Source organism: Excalfactoria chinensis, chromosome 18, assembly GCF_039878825.1.
Source record: "Excalfactoria chinensis isolate bCotChi1 chromosome 18, bCotChi1.hap2, whole genome shotgun sequence".
Taxonomy (NCBI): domain Eukaryota; kingdom Metazoa; phylum Chordata; class Aves; order Galliformes; family Phasianidae; genus Excalfactoria; species Excalfactoria chinensis.
The window spans coordinates 16,609-30,926 of record NC_092842.1 but is presented as its reverse complement, the minus strand read 5'-3'; the positions used below and the strand labels follow the sequence as shown (position 1 = coordinate 30,926).

General features: G+C 48.3%; 1 protein-coding gene across 2 annotated transcripts; it reads left to right on the top strand.

Annotated features, from left to right (window-relative positions):
* The first annotated feature begins 1,816 nt into the window (after nt 1-1,816).
* LOC140260484 (uncharacterized) lies at nt 1,817-13,983 on the top strand. Of its 2 annotated transcripts, XM_072352898.1 has the most exons (8): nt 1,817-1,976; nt 4,676-4,795; nt 8,822-8,941; nt 11,352-11,587; nt 12,658-12,747; nt 12,976-13,293; nt 13,381-13,830; nt 13,905-13,983. In XM_072352898.1, the coding sequence occupies exons 1-6, from the start codon at nt 1,882-1,884 to the stop codon at nt 12,993-12,995; spliced, it is 681 nt and encodes a 226-aa protein (XP_072208999.1). In that variant the 5' UTR covers nt 1,817-1,881; the 3' UTR covers nt 12,996-13,293; nt 13,381-13,830; nt 13,905-13,983. The 2 variants fall into 2 exon arrangements, 1 of the variants encoding a protein (XP_072208999.1); XR_011905553.1 differs by lacking the exons at nt 1,817-1,976; nt 4,676-4,795; nt 11,352-11,587; nt 13,905-13,983 and having other exon boundaries at nt 8,821-8,941; nt 12,976-13,826.
* Nucleotides 13,984-14,318: the final 335 nt, after the last annotated feature.

The window sequence follows — 14,318 nt, the reverse complement described above, 5'->3', positions numbered from 1 at the left end:
TGCACCCCAAGTACAGCCTATGCGTCGCACCTCCAAATGCTGCCATCTTTTTCTGCCCCCCATGTACAGCCTAAGCATTGCGCCCCCCAAGTGCCACCATCCTCTTCTGCCCCCCAAGTACAGCCTAAGCGTTGAGACCCCTAAGTGCAGCCATCCTCTTCTGCCCAACAAGTACAGCCTAAGCGTCGCACCTCTAAAAGCCGCCATCCTCTTCTGCCCCCCAAGTACAGCCTAAGCTTCGCACCTCTAAAAGCCACCATCCTCTTCTGTCCCCCAAGTACAGCCTATGCGTTGAGAACCCTCAGTGCTGCCATTCTCTTCTGCCCCCCAAGTACAGCCTATGCATAGCGCCCCCCAAGTACAGCCTATGCATCGCGCCCCCCAATTACAGCCTATGCATCGCGCCACGCAATTACAGCCTATGCATCGAGCCCCCCAAGTACAGCCTATACGTCGCGCCCCCTAATTGCTGCCACCCTCTTCTTCCCCCCAAGTACAGTCTAAGCGTTGAGACCCCTAATTGCTGCCATCCTGTTCTTCCCCCCAAGTACAGCCTAAGCGTCGCGCCCCCCAAGTGCCACCATCCTCTTTTGCCCCCCAATTACAGCCTATGCGTTGAGACCCCTAAGTGCTGCCATTCTCTTCTGCCCCCCAAGTACAGCCTATGCATCGTGCCCCCCAAGTACAGCCTATGCATTGCGCCCCCCAAGTACAGCCTAAGCATCGCGCCCCGCAATTACAGCCTATGCATCACACCCCCCAAGTATAGCCTAAGCATCGCGCCCCCTAATTGCTGCCATCCTATTCTGCCCCCCAAGTACAGCCTATGCGTTGAGACCCCTAATTGCTGCCATCCTCTTCTTCCCCCAAAGTACAGCCTAAGTGCTGAGACCCCTAATTGCTGCCATCCTGTTCTTCCCTCCAAGTACAGCCTAAGCGTTGAGACCCCTAAGTGCTGCCATCCTCTTCTGCCCCCCAAGTACAGCCTATGCATTGAGACCCCTAAGTGTTGCCATTCTCTTCTGCCCCCCAAGTACAGCCTATGCATTGCGCCCCCCAAGTACAGCCTAAGCATCGCGCCCCCCAAGTCCAGCCTATATGTTGTGCCCCATAAGTGCCGCCATCACATTCTGCCCCCAGGTCCATCCATCATATTCTGCCCCCCAAGTTCGTTTCTGTTCCCCCGTGGTTCCATTCAGTTCTTTATTGCTGCTGTTGCTCCTCCATTGCAGTTCTGCGTTGTGTCCCCCAGGTTGTTGCTCCCATTGCTGTTAATAGGGCTGCAAAGCAAAGGGAGATTCAGATTGCTGCTGTGAATGTCCTATATGATACCTATAAGGTTTAATGGGGCTTACGGAGTCTTATGGAATCCTATGGGGCCTATGTGGGGTATCTATGGGGTCTAATGTGGGCGTATGGGGTCTTATGATATCATTTGGGGCTTCTATGGGCTCTCTATGGGGTTTAATGGGGCCCTATAGGGTCTTAGGGGATCCTATGGGGCATATATTAGGTCTCTATGGTGCTTAATGAGGACCTATGGGGTCTAACGGGGTCATATGGGGCATCGATGGGCTTTAATGAGGACCTCTGGGGTCTAAGGGGGTCCTATGGGGTTTATTGGGGATCCGTATGGGGGGTACATAGAGACTATGGGAATTGATGGGGTCCGTAAGGGGTGTAATGGGGAGTTATGGGGTATTAATGGGGTTTGATGTGTGTATATGTGTGTGTGTATATATATATATCCCTTATACCCCATATCCATCCTGTTGTTCCTATTGCAGTGCTGATGCCTTTATTAATCCTCCCTGCTTTCCATCCTCACATGCTGCACGTTGGATTCCTCCACTGAGTCCAGATTGTTGCCGCTCCGCATCCATGTGTGTCAGCTCAGCATCTGTGTGCACAATGAAACACCAGTCACCGATTGGCTGCAGGATCATCTTATTGCCTGCAGGACCCCATTGTGTGCGGTAGGATCATCCCGTGCCTGAAGGACCCCATTGTGTGCGGTAGGATCATCTATCTCCATCATCATCACCTCCATCATAATAATAATGGCCAATTGCTAATTAATAATGCTCCGTCAAATACTAATTCCGCTTTAGAGCTAGTAAAGCTCCAGTGTTAATAATAAGACTCCATTGCCAATAAATAAGAGTCCATTCCCAATAAATAAGACTCCATTGCTAATTAGTATCCATTGCCAATAAATTAAACTCCATTGCTAATAAGTAAGAGTCTATTTCCAATAAATAAGAATCCACTGCTAATTAGACTCCTTAGCTAATTACTATGACTCCATTGCCAATAAATAAGACTCCACTGCCAATAAATAAGACTCCATTGCAAAGGAAGACTATATTGCTAATAAATAAGACTCCATTGCTAATAAATAAGACTCCATTGACAATAAATAAGATTCAATTCCTAATCAATAAATCTCCATTGGTAATAATGAGATTCCATTGTGAATAAGTAAGGCTCCACTGCCAATTAATGAGTCTCCATTGCCAAGAAATTGAACTCCATTGCCAATAAATAGAACTCCAAGGCCAATAAATAAGACTCCATTGCTAATTAATAAGACTCCATTGCCAACAATTTAGACTCGTTTGACAACAATTAAGACTCCATTCCTTATTAGACTCCGCTGCCAATAAATAAGACTGCATTGCTTATAATTAAGACTCCATTTCTGATAAATAAGAGTTCATTGCTAATATGTAAGTCTGCATTGCAAATTAATAAGATTCCATTCCTAATAAATAAGACTCGTTTGCTAATAAATTAAGACCCTATTGCCAATAATTAAGACTCCATAGCCAATAATTAAGACTCCATAGCCAATAAATAAGATTCCATTGCCAATAAATAAGACTCCATTGCCAATAAATAAGACTCCATAGCCAATATAAAAGTCTGCATTGCTAATAATAAGGCTCCATTGCTAATTAGACTCCGTTGCGAATAAATAAGACCTCATTGCTAATAATTAAGACCCCATTGCCAATAAATAAGACTCCATAGCCAATAGTTAAGACTCCATAGCCAATAAATAAGACTCCATTGCTAATTAGACTCTACTGTCAATAAATAAGACTCCATTGCCAATAATAATACTACATTGCCAATTAATAAAACTCCATTGCTAATAAATAACACTCCATTCCTGCCAATAAATAAGACTGCATTGCTTATAATTAAGACTCCGTTGCTGATAAATAAGAGTTCATTGCTAATATGTAAGTCTGCATTGCAAATAAATAAGATTCCATTGCATATAAATAAGACTCGTTTGCTAATAAATAAGATTCCATTGCTAATAAAGAAGTATCCATTGCCTATAAATGAGACTCAATTACCAGTAAATAAGAGTCCATTGTTAATAAATAAGATTCCATTGCCAATACATAAGACTATATTGCTAATAAATAATACTCCATTGCTAATTATACTCCTTTGTTACTAAGATTCCATTGCTAATTAATAATGCTGCGTAGCTAATAATAAGACTCCACTGCCCATAAATATAACTCCATATTCAATAAATAAGACTCCATATCCAGTAAATAAGACAACATTTCTAATAAATAAGACTCCATAGCTCATAAATAAGACTCCTTTGCTAATTAGAATCCATTGCCCATAAATAACACTTCACTGCTAATAAATAAGACTCCACTGCCAATGTCCGAGACTCCATTGCTAATACGTAAGACTCCATAGCCAATAAATAAGACTCCATAGCCAATAAATAAGACTCCATTGCCAATAATTAAGACTCCATTGCCAATAATTAAGACTCCATTGCCAATAATTAAGACTCCATAGCCAATAATTAAGACTCCATTGCCAATAATTAAGACTCCATTGCCAATAATTAAGACTCCATTGCCTATAAATAAGACTCCATAGCCAATAGTTAAGACTCCATAGCCAATAAATAAGACTCCATTGCTAATTAGACTCTACTGTCAATAAATAAGACTCCATTGCTAATAATAATACTATATTGCCAATTAATAAGACTCCATTGATAATAAATAACATTCCATTCCTAATAATTAAGACACCATTGCCAATAATTAAGACTCCATTGCCAATTAATCGGACCCCATTGATAATACATAAGACTCCATTTCTAATAAATAAGACTCCACTGCCAATAAATAAGACTCTACTGCCAGTAACTAAGACTCCATTGACAATAAATAAAAGTCTGTTGCTAATTAATAAGACACCATTGCTAATAACTAAGACTCCATTGACAATAAGTAAGACTGCATTGACAATAAATAAGACTCCATTGCTAATTAGACTCCACTGCCAATTAATAAGACTCAATTGCTAATTTGCCTGCATTGGTAATAAATAAGACTCCATTGCCAATAAATAAGAATCTATTGCCATTAAATAAGACTCCTTTGCCAATAAATAAGACTCCATGGCTAATAAATAAGACTCCATTGCCAATAAATAAGACTCCATTGCTAATTAGATTCCATTGCTAATAATGCAGACTCCATTGCCAATCAATCAGCCTCCATCCATGTTACTCACTCAGTGCCTGCTTGTGTTCCCAGCCCTATTGCTGCAGGTAACAGCATTGTTCACAGTGTGGTACCTGCAGATGTGGGCAGCGCCTTCATTGCCGTGTCGTGTCCAACAGGTGCCAGCAGAGCCCCGAGAGATGCGCGGCTCCCGATGAGAACAGCGAGGAACAGAAACCTGCATTGCCTGGAACGCCTCGGAACTCAACTTTGCTGAGCGGGAATTGCCTGCCCTGCAGGTAAGAGCAGCACACACTGACTGTGTTGGATCTGTTCCTTAGTGGGACTTGAGCTCATGAGCCAGAGCTCATTGCTGCACTTCAGTGCTGAATGCTGAGTGCAGTGCCCTTCTTGCTGCCGCCAATGGCAGCCATTGCCTTCTGCCCCACATCTACAGCCTATGCATTGTGCCCCCCAAGTACAGCCTAAGGATTGCACCCCCTAAGTGCCACCTTCCTCTTCTGCTGCCCAAGTCCAGCCATCCTCTTCTACCCCCAAGTACAGCCTATGCATCGAGCCCCCCAGTTACAGCCTATGCATCGCGCCCCGCAATTACAGCCTATGCATCGAGCCCCCCAATTACAGCCTATATGTCGCGCCCCCTAATTGCTGCCATCCTCTTCTTCCCCCAAAGTACAGCCTAAGCGCTGAGACCCCTAATTGCTGCCATCCTGTTCTTCCCCCCAAGTACAGCCTAAGCGTTGCGCCCCCCAAGTGCCACCATCCTCTTCTGCCCCCCAAGTACAGCCTATGCGTTGAGACCCCTAAGTGCTGCCATTCTCTTCTGCCCCCCAAGTACAGCCTAAGCATCGCGCCCCGTAATTGCTGCCATCCTCTTCTGCCCCCCAAGTACAGCCTATGCATCGAGCCCCCCCAAGTACAGCCTATGCATCGCGCCCCCTAATTGCTGCCATCCTCTTCTTCCCCCCAATTACAGCCTATGCATTGCGCCCCCTAATTGCTGCCATCCTCTTCTTCCCCCCAAGTACAGCCTAAGCGTTGAGACCCCTAAGTGCTGCCATCCTCTTCTGCCCCCCAAGTACAGCCTATGCATCGAGCCCCCCAAGTACAGCCTATGCATCGCGCCCCCTAATTGCTGCCATCCTCTTCTTCCCCCCAAGTACAGCCTAAGCGTTGAGACCCCTAAGTGCTGCCATCCTCTTCTGCCCCCCAAGTACAGCCTATGCGTCGCACCTCCAAATGCTGCCATCTTTTTCTGCCCTCCAAGTACAGCCTAAGCATTGCGCCCCCCCCAAGTGCCACCATCCTCTTCTGCCCCCCAAGTACAGCCTAAGCGCTGAGACCCCTAAGTGCAGCCATCCTCTTCTGCCCCCCAAGTACAGCCTAAGCGTCGCACCTCTAAAAGCCGCCATCCTCTTCTGCCCCCCAAGTACAGCCTATGCGTTGAGACCCCTCAGTGCTGCCATTCTCTTCTGCCCCCCAAGTACAGCCTATGCATAGCGCCCCCCAAGTACAGCCTATGCATCGCGCCCCCCAATTACAGCCTATGCATAGCGCCCCCCAAGTACAGCCTATGCATCGCGCCCCCCAATTACAGCCTATGCATCGCGCCCCGCAATTACAGCCTATGCATCGAGCCCCCCAAGTACAGCCTATACGTCGTGCCCCCTAATTGCTGCCACCCTCTTCTTCCCCCCAAGTACAGCCTAAGCGTTGAGACCCCTAATTGCTGCCATCCTGTTCTTCCCCCCAAGTACAGCCTAAGCGTTGCGCCCCCCAAGTGCCACCATCCTCTTTTGCCCCCCAATTACAGCCTATGCGTTGAGACCCCTAAGTGCTGCCATTCTCTTCTGCCCCCCAAGTACAGCCTATGCATCGTGCCCCCCAAGTACAGCCTATGCATTGCGCCCCCCAAGTACAGCCTATGCATCGTGCCCCGCAATTACAGCCTATGCATCACACCCCCCAAGTATAGCCTAAGCATCGCGCTCCCTAATTGCTGCCATCCTATTCTGCCCCCCAAGTACAGCCTATGCGTTGAGACCCCTAATTGCTGCCATCCTCTTCTTCCCTCCAAGTACAGCCTAAGCGTTGAGACCCCTAAGTGCTGCCATCCTCTTCTGCCCCCCAAGTACAGCCTATGCATTGAGACCCCTAAGTGCTGCCATTCTCTTCTGCCCCCCAAGTACAGCCTATGCATTGCGCCCCCCAAGTACAGCCTAAGCATCGCGCCCCCCAAGTCCAGCCTATATGTTGCGCCCCATAAGTGCCGCCATCACATTCTGCCCCCAGGTCCATCCATCATATTCTGCCCCCCAAGTTCGTTTCTGTTCCCCCGTGGTTCCATTCAGTTCTTTATTGCTGCTGTTGCTCCTCCATTGCAGTTCTGCGTTGTGTCCCCCAGGTTGTTGCTCCCATTGCTGTTAATAGGGCTGCAAAGCAAAGGGAGATTCAGATTGCTGCTGTGAATGTCCTATATGATACCTATAAGGTTTAATGGGGCTTACGGAGTCTTATGGAATCCTATGGGGCCTATGTGGGGTATCTATGGGGTCTAATGTGGGCGTATGGTGTCTTATGATATCATTTGGGGCTTCTATGGGCTCTCTATGGGGTTTAATGGGGCCCTATAGGGTCTTAGGGGATCCTATGGGGCGTATATTAGGTCTCTATGGTGCTTAATGAGGACCTATGGGGTCTAACGGGGTCATATGGGGCATCGATGGGCTTTAATGAGGACCTCTGGGGTCTAAGGGGGTCCTATGGGGTTTATTGGGGATCCGTATGGGGGGTACATAGAGACTATGGGAATTGATGGGGTCCGTAAGGGGTGTAATGGGGAGTTATGGGGTATTAATGGGGTTTGATGTGTGTATATGTGTGTGTGTATATATATATATCCCTTATACCCCATATCCATCCTGTTGTTCCTATTGCAGTGCTGATGCCTTTATTAATCCTCCCTGCTTTCCATCCTCACATGCTGCACGTTGGATTCCTCCACTGAGTCCAGATTGTTGCCGCTCCGCATCCATGTGTGTCAGCTCAGCATCTGTGTGCACAATGAAACACCAGTCACCGATTGGCTGCAGGATCATCTTATTGCCTGCAGGACCCCATTGTGTGCGGTAGGATCATCCCGTGCCTGAAGGACCCCATTGTGTGCGGTAGGATCATCTATCTCCATCATCATCACCTCCATCATAATAATAATGGCCAATTGCTAATTAATAATGCTCCGTCAAATACTAATTCCGCTTTAGAGCTAGTAAAGCTCCAGTGTTAATAATAAGACTCCATTGCCAATAAATAAGAGTCCATTCCCAATAAATAAGACTCCATTGCTAATTAGTATCCATTGCCAATAAATTAAACTCCATTGCTAATAAGTAAGAGTCTATTTCCAATAAATAAGAATCCACTGCTAATTAGACTCCTTAGCTAATTACTATGACTCCATTGCCAATAAATAAGACTCCACTGCCAATAAATAAGACTCCATTGCAAAGGAAGACTATATTGCTAATAAATAAGACTCCATTGCTAATAAATAAGACTCCATTGACAATAAATAAGATTCAATTCCTAATCAATAAATCTCCATTGGTAATAATGAGATTCCATTGTGAATAAGTAAGGCTCCACTGCCAATTAATGAGTCTCCATTGCCAAGAAATTGAACTCCATTGCCAATAAATAGAACTCCAAGGCCAATAAATAAGAATCCATTGCTAATTAATAAGACTCCATTGCCAACAATTAAGACTCCATTGCCAATAATAATACTATATTGCCAGTGAAAAAGACTCCATTGCTTATAATTAAGACACCATTCCCAGTAATTAAGACCCTATGACCAATGAATAAGACTCCATTGCTAATTAAAAAAATACCATTGCTAATATCGAAGACTCCATTGCCAATAAATAACAATCCATTGCTAAAAAGACTCCACTCCTAATAATTAAGACACCATTGCCAATAAATAAGACTCCATTGCCAATAAATAAGACTCCATTGCCAATAAATAAGACTCCATTGCCAATAAATAAGAATCTAATGCCATTAAATAAGACTCCATTGCCAATAAATAAGACTCCATGGCTAATAAATAAGACTCCATTGCCAATAAATAAGACTCCATTGCTAATCAGACTCCATTGCTAATCAATCAGCCTCCATCCATGTTACTCACTCAGTGCCTGCTTGTGTTCCCAGCCCTATTGCTGCAGGTAACAGCATTGTTCACAGTGCGGTACCTGCAGATGTGGGCAGCGCCTTCATTGCCGTGTCGTGTCCAACAGGTGCCAGCAGAGCCCCGAGAGATGCGCGGCTCCCGATGAGAACAGCGAGGAACAGAAACCTGCATTGCCTGGAACGCCTCGGAACTCAACTTTGCTGAGCGGGAATTGCCTGCCCTGCAGGTAAGAGCAGCACACACTGACTGTGTTGGATCTGTTCCTTAGTGGGACTTGAGCTCATGAGCCAGAGCTCATTGCTGCACTGCAGTGCTGAATGCTGAGTGCAGTGCCCTTCTTGCTGCCCCCAATGGCAGCCATTGCCTTCTGCCCCCCAACTACAGCCTATGCATTGTGCCCCCCAAGTATAGCCTAAGGATTGCACCCCCTAACTGCCGCCTTCCTCTTCTGCTGCCCAAGTCCAGCCATCCTCTTCTGGACCCCAAGTACAGCCTATGCGTTGAGACCCCTAAGTGCTGCCATCCTCTTCTGCCCCCCAAGTACAGCCTATGCATCACGCCCCCGAAGTACAGCCTATGCATTGCGCCCCCCTAGTACAGCCTATGCATCGAGCCCCCCAAGTACAGCCTATACGTTGCGCCCCCTAATTGCTGCCATCCTCTTCTTCCCCCCAAGTACAGCCTACGTGTTGAAACCCCTAATTGCTGCCATTCTCTTCTGTCCCCCAAGTACAGCCTATACGTTGTGCCCCATAGTTGCTGCCATCCTCTTCTTCCCCCCAAGTACAGCCTATGCGTTGAAACCCCATAAGTGCTGCCATCCTCTTCTGTCTCCCAAGTACAGCCTATGCGTTGAGACCCCTAATTGCTGCCATCCTCTTCTTCCCCCCAAATACAGCCTAAGCGTCGCGCCCCCCAAGTGCTACCATCTTCTTTTGCCCCCCAAGTACAGCCTATGTGTTTAGACCCCTAAGTGCTGCCAGTCTCTTCTGCCCCCCAAGTACAGCCTATGCATTGCGCCCCCCAAGTACAGCCTAAGCATCGCGCCCTGTAATTGCTGCCATCCTCTTCTGCCCCCCAAGTACAGCCTATGCATCGAGCCCCCCAAGTACAGCCTATGTATCGCACCCCCCAAGTACAGCCTATGCATTGAGACCCCTAAGTGCTGCCATTCTCTTCTGCCCCCCAAGTACAGCCTATGCATTGCACCCCCCAAGTACAGCCTATGCATCACACCCCCCAAGTACAGCCTATGCATCAAACCCCCCAAGTACAGCCTATGCGTCGCGCCCCCCAAGTACAACCATCTCTTCTTCCCCCCAAGTACAGCCTATGCGTTGAGACCCCTAATTGCTGCCATCCTCTTCTTCCCCCCAAGTACAGCCTATGCGTCGAGACCCCTAATTGCTGCCATCTTCTTCTTCCCTCCAAGTACAGCCTAAGCGTTGCACCCCCCAAGTGCCACCATCCTCTTTTGCCCCCCAAGTACAGCCTATGCGTTGAGACCCCTAAGTGCTGCCATTCTCTTCTGCCCCCCAAGTACAGCCTATGCATCGTGCCCCCCAAGTACAGCCTATGCATCGAGCCCCCAAGTACAGCCTAATCATCGCGCCCCCCAAGTCCAGCCTATATGTTGTGCCCCATAAGTGCCGCTATCACATTCTGCCCCCATGTCCAGCCATCATATTCTGCCCCCCAAGTTCGTTTCTGTTCCCCCGTGGTTCCATTCAGTTCTTTATTGCTGCTGTTGCTCCTCCATTGCAGATCTGCGTTGTGTCCACCAGGTTGTTGCTCTCATTGCTGTTAATAGGGCTGCAAAGCAAAGGGAGATTCAGATTGCTGCTGTCAATGTCCTATATGGTGTCTATAAGGTTCAATGAGGCTTATGGAGTCTTATGGGTCTATGTGGGGTATCTATGGGGTCTAATGTGGGCATATGGGGTCTTATGATATCATTTGGGGCTTCTCTGGGCTCTCTATGGGGTTTAATGGGGCCCTATGGGGTCTTAGGGGATCCTATGGGGTTTATGAACGTTCTTTCCGCATTCATTGCCATTCACTGTCCAATCATTTTCTGCGTGTCACTCTGTCACAGTTCCCTGCTGCTCCTTGTCCAATCGTTCTTTGTGTTTCAGTCTGTACCCATTCCCTGCCCCTCACTGTCCAACCATTTTCCGTGTCTCATTCTCTCCCCATTCAGTGCCACTCATTGTCCAGTCGTTCTGTCTCATTCTCTCCCCGTTCATTCCACTCAGTGTCCAACCATTCTGTCTGTCCATCCCTGGGCACCCCTCACTGCCCAGCATTTTCTATCAGCGCTCTGCCCACAAATGTCGTAGCTCTCTGCCTCTCATTGTGTACTAATTAGCTGCCTCTTGTTGTAATGACTGTCTGCCTCTTATTCTGGCATCCCTGGTTGCTTCTCGTTGTGTTACCGTTCTTTCCTCTCCTTGTCCAACCATTCCTTGCCACCAGGTACAGTTCTTCTCCCTCACTCATTCTAGCAATTCTCTGCCTCATTTCTCTTCTATTTTGCTGCCTCTCATTGTCATCATTCTCTGCCTCTGACCGTAATCATTCCCTTGTTCTAATTCTCTACTAACTCTGTACCCGATTCCCCCTCCATGAGCTCTCAGCATTGCCACACAGCGTCCCTTACAGCGTCAATCCAGCACGGCTCCTTGCTGTGTAACACCAACGATGCCTCCAGATCTACACACAGCTTCAGTGCCAAACATCAGCTCAGTGTCTCGTCCCAGTGACAGCTCCAACTTCCCATGCCTGCTATTTATCTACAGCATCAGCACAGCATTACGGCCCTATGGCGGCCCTATCAGCCTTACGGGTCACTTCAGGAACATCAGTCCTCCGGGTCAGTCCAGCAAAGTTCCCCCTTCAGTCCTTGCTGGCCTTCCAACACTAAGTCAACATCACTCCACCGTCTCACTCTCCCTCATTGCCCCACAGTGTCACTCACTCCCATCAACTCTCACATTGTCTCTGCCCCACATTCTCACCCCACACCATCAGTGCAGTCTCAGAGCAAGGCCTTACCTGCTGTAGTGCAGTAATAGAACAGGCAATGCAGCAGCACTGGCAGAGAAGCGCAGTCCAGGAGCACAGCACGGCAGGTAACGGTCACACACAGCAGCTACGAAGGCAGAACAGAGAAGAGGAGCTCCTCAATGTGGGCAGAGCTTCCGGCAGAAGGAGCTGCAACAAAAACATTCTCCCTTCCACTGGCAGCCCTTATATGAGGATTGAGAGGGGGCGGAGCCAGGGTCCGCCCTGCAGCCAATCAGGTGCATTGCCTTCAGCTGTGCTCTGCTGCCATGTCTGCCCCCAATCATGGCTTCCTGCATGACTCAGCATTTCTATTGCAGCACCCCAACGTCCCCCCCGGCATCGCCCCCCGCATCACCCCCTGCATCACCCGCATGTCACCCCCCTGACGGAATCTACGTGCCGTCATTTCTCATCTACTGATGCACCCCCCTTTCTTTACAGGTAGATGTGATTGTTGGCTGGTTATGACTTTAGTATTGTCTATAGTATTGTCTAGTATTGTCTATAGTATTGTCTATACTATAGTATATGTCTTTAGTATTGATTGCAGCTGTTACGTAACAGCCTGATTGTTTTCCTGCTGGGGGGCGTGGGCAGCCAGTGAGCACAGGTGGGAGCAGTTCAGGGCTGGAAGCTGATTGGGCCCAGCCTGGCTCCACCCCCCTCCTTGAGCCACATTTAAGGGCTGTGCAGGGCAGGGGGCAGCATCAGCTCCGTGCGGTGCCTCCAAGAGAGCATTCCAATGAGTGTTTGCTCTTTCTTGCTGGATGCGGTATGGGCCTTGTCTCTGCTTGGAGAGCCTTTCCTTTGGGCTGCACAGTGAGTGTTGGGCTTTGCAGTGCGGTAAGAAATTCCTTCTTTATTACTGGGTTTTAGATTTCCACTTTTTGTGGTTCTTGGCTGCGTTTAAGGATGGGAAGAAGGAGCAGCATTTGTGTCTGGAATCCGCTTCCTTTGGAGAGCTGGGTGAGCCATTTCCCATCCTTTCTTTATTTCAGGGCTTTGGGGGTGAAGGAAGCGGGGTGGAACAGGGGGCACAAGTTGGTCTGTCCCATCCTTGGAGCTGTTTAGGCTGCGTGTAGCCTGCTGTGGTGCTTGGTTATTTTAGCCATAGCAGGGGGGTTGGAAGGAGATGATAGTTAATGATCCTTCTCAGCGCAGGCCATCATATGATTCTATGATTATGTATTGCAGAGTATCTCCTACAGCTGTGATTGCTGTGGCACACCGCTCGTCGCTGCAGTTGTCATCATCGTCATCATCTCCATCATCACCATCTTCATCATCTCCATCTGGACGTGGAGCCTTTGGCCGCCGTTGTCTGGACTTGGTTGTACAGCGAGTTGGTCATGCATCCAAAGTCCACCCATCCAGTTGGTGTCTTCCTCATTTGGAGCCGAGGATGCTGTGGGCTCCCACGTCAGAGGCCTTGCTGAGTTCCAGCTGGATAATATCAGCAGCTCTTTATTCCCCTTCCATCCCTGCACTGACACCGTCACAGAAGGCCACCAGGTCGGTCAAGCAGGATTTGCCCTCGGTGAAGCCACGCCGGTTCTCCCACATCACATCCAGTTTCCACGTGCCCTGGCTCTCTTCTAGGAGGATCTGCTCGGTGGTCGTTCTCAGCACAGCAGCGAGACTGGCGGGTCAGCAGTTCCCATCATCATCCCTTCTACGCTTCCTAAACAGGAGTGCGATGTTGGCCGTGTTTCAGCTCACCAGGACCGCACCTGACTGCCACCACTTCTCACACAGCACTGAGAGCAGCTCGGTGACTGCAGCACTGAATTACCTCCTCGCTCTGTGACGCGTCTCATCAGGATCCACAGAGTCCTGGTTTTCAGGTCCTTAGGACATCTAAAGGTGGATGTCACTCACAGCGCGGGACAAGGAGGGAACCAGCAGGGCTGGCGTCGCTTCCTCCATCCCTCCCTCCCAAAGCAAAGGCGAGGGCTGTGTATAATGAGCAGCGATCAGAGAACACAGAGGTACAAATGTGGTTGAGTACCTCAGCATTCTACTTTTGTGTTCCCAGCCCTATTGCTGCAGGTAAGAAGCATTATGAACAAGTGTGGTACCTGCAGATCTGGGCAGTGCCTTCATTGCAGTATTGTGCTCAACAGGTGCCAGCAGAGCCCCGAGAGATGCGCGGCTCCCGATGAGAACAGCGAGGAACAGAAACCTGCATTGCCTGGAACCTCGCAGAACCAGCTTTGCTGAGGGGTAACTCTCAGCCCAGCAGGTAAGAGCAGCACACACTGACTGTGTTTTATCTGTTCTATATTGTGACTTAAGGTAGAGTTCCAGAGCTCCTTTCTGCACTTTTGGGGTGCCCTACGGGCTGTCTGCTCTCGTCCTTCTGCATTCTGTTTGCTTTTGCACTTTGTCACTGCTCATGTATTTCCTGCAGTGTTCTCTTTGTTTTCAGTTTTGCTGTTCTTTTCAGCATTCTGTTAGGTTTGTTTTCTGTTTTGGTGTTCTCTCCTGTATTCTCTTGGGTCTTCCCTCCCATATCAGAGTCCCTTGCAGCTTTCTTT

What these genes read in the sequence shown, in the direction of transcription:
- LOC140260484 (XM_072352898.1), top strand. Translation starts at nt 1,882, where the DNA reads ATGTGTGTCAGCTCAGCATCTGTGTGCACAATGAAACACCAGTCACCG. An exon ending in GGGAATTGCCTGCCCTGCAG is followed by an intron (nt 8,942 to 11,351) that starts GTAAGAGCAGCA and finishes ATGAGCTCTCAG; the next exon opens with CATTGCCACACAGCGTCCCT. An exon ending in CGCTTCCTTTGGAGAGCTGG is followed by an intron (nt 12,748 to 12,975) that starts GTGAGCCATTTC and finishes TATGTATTGCAG; the next exon opens with AGTATCTCCTACAGCTGTGA.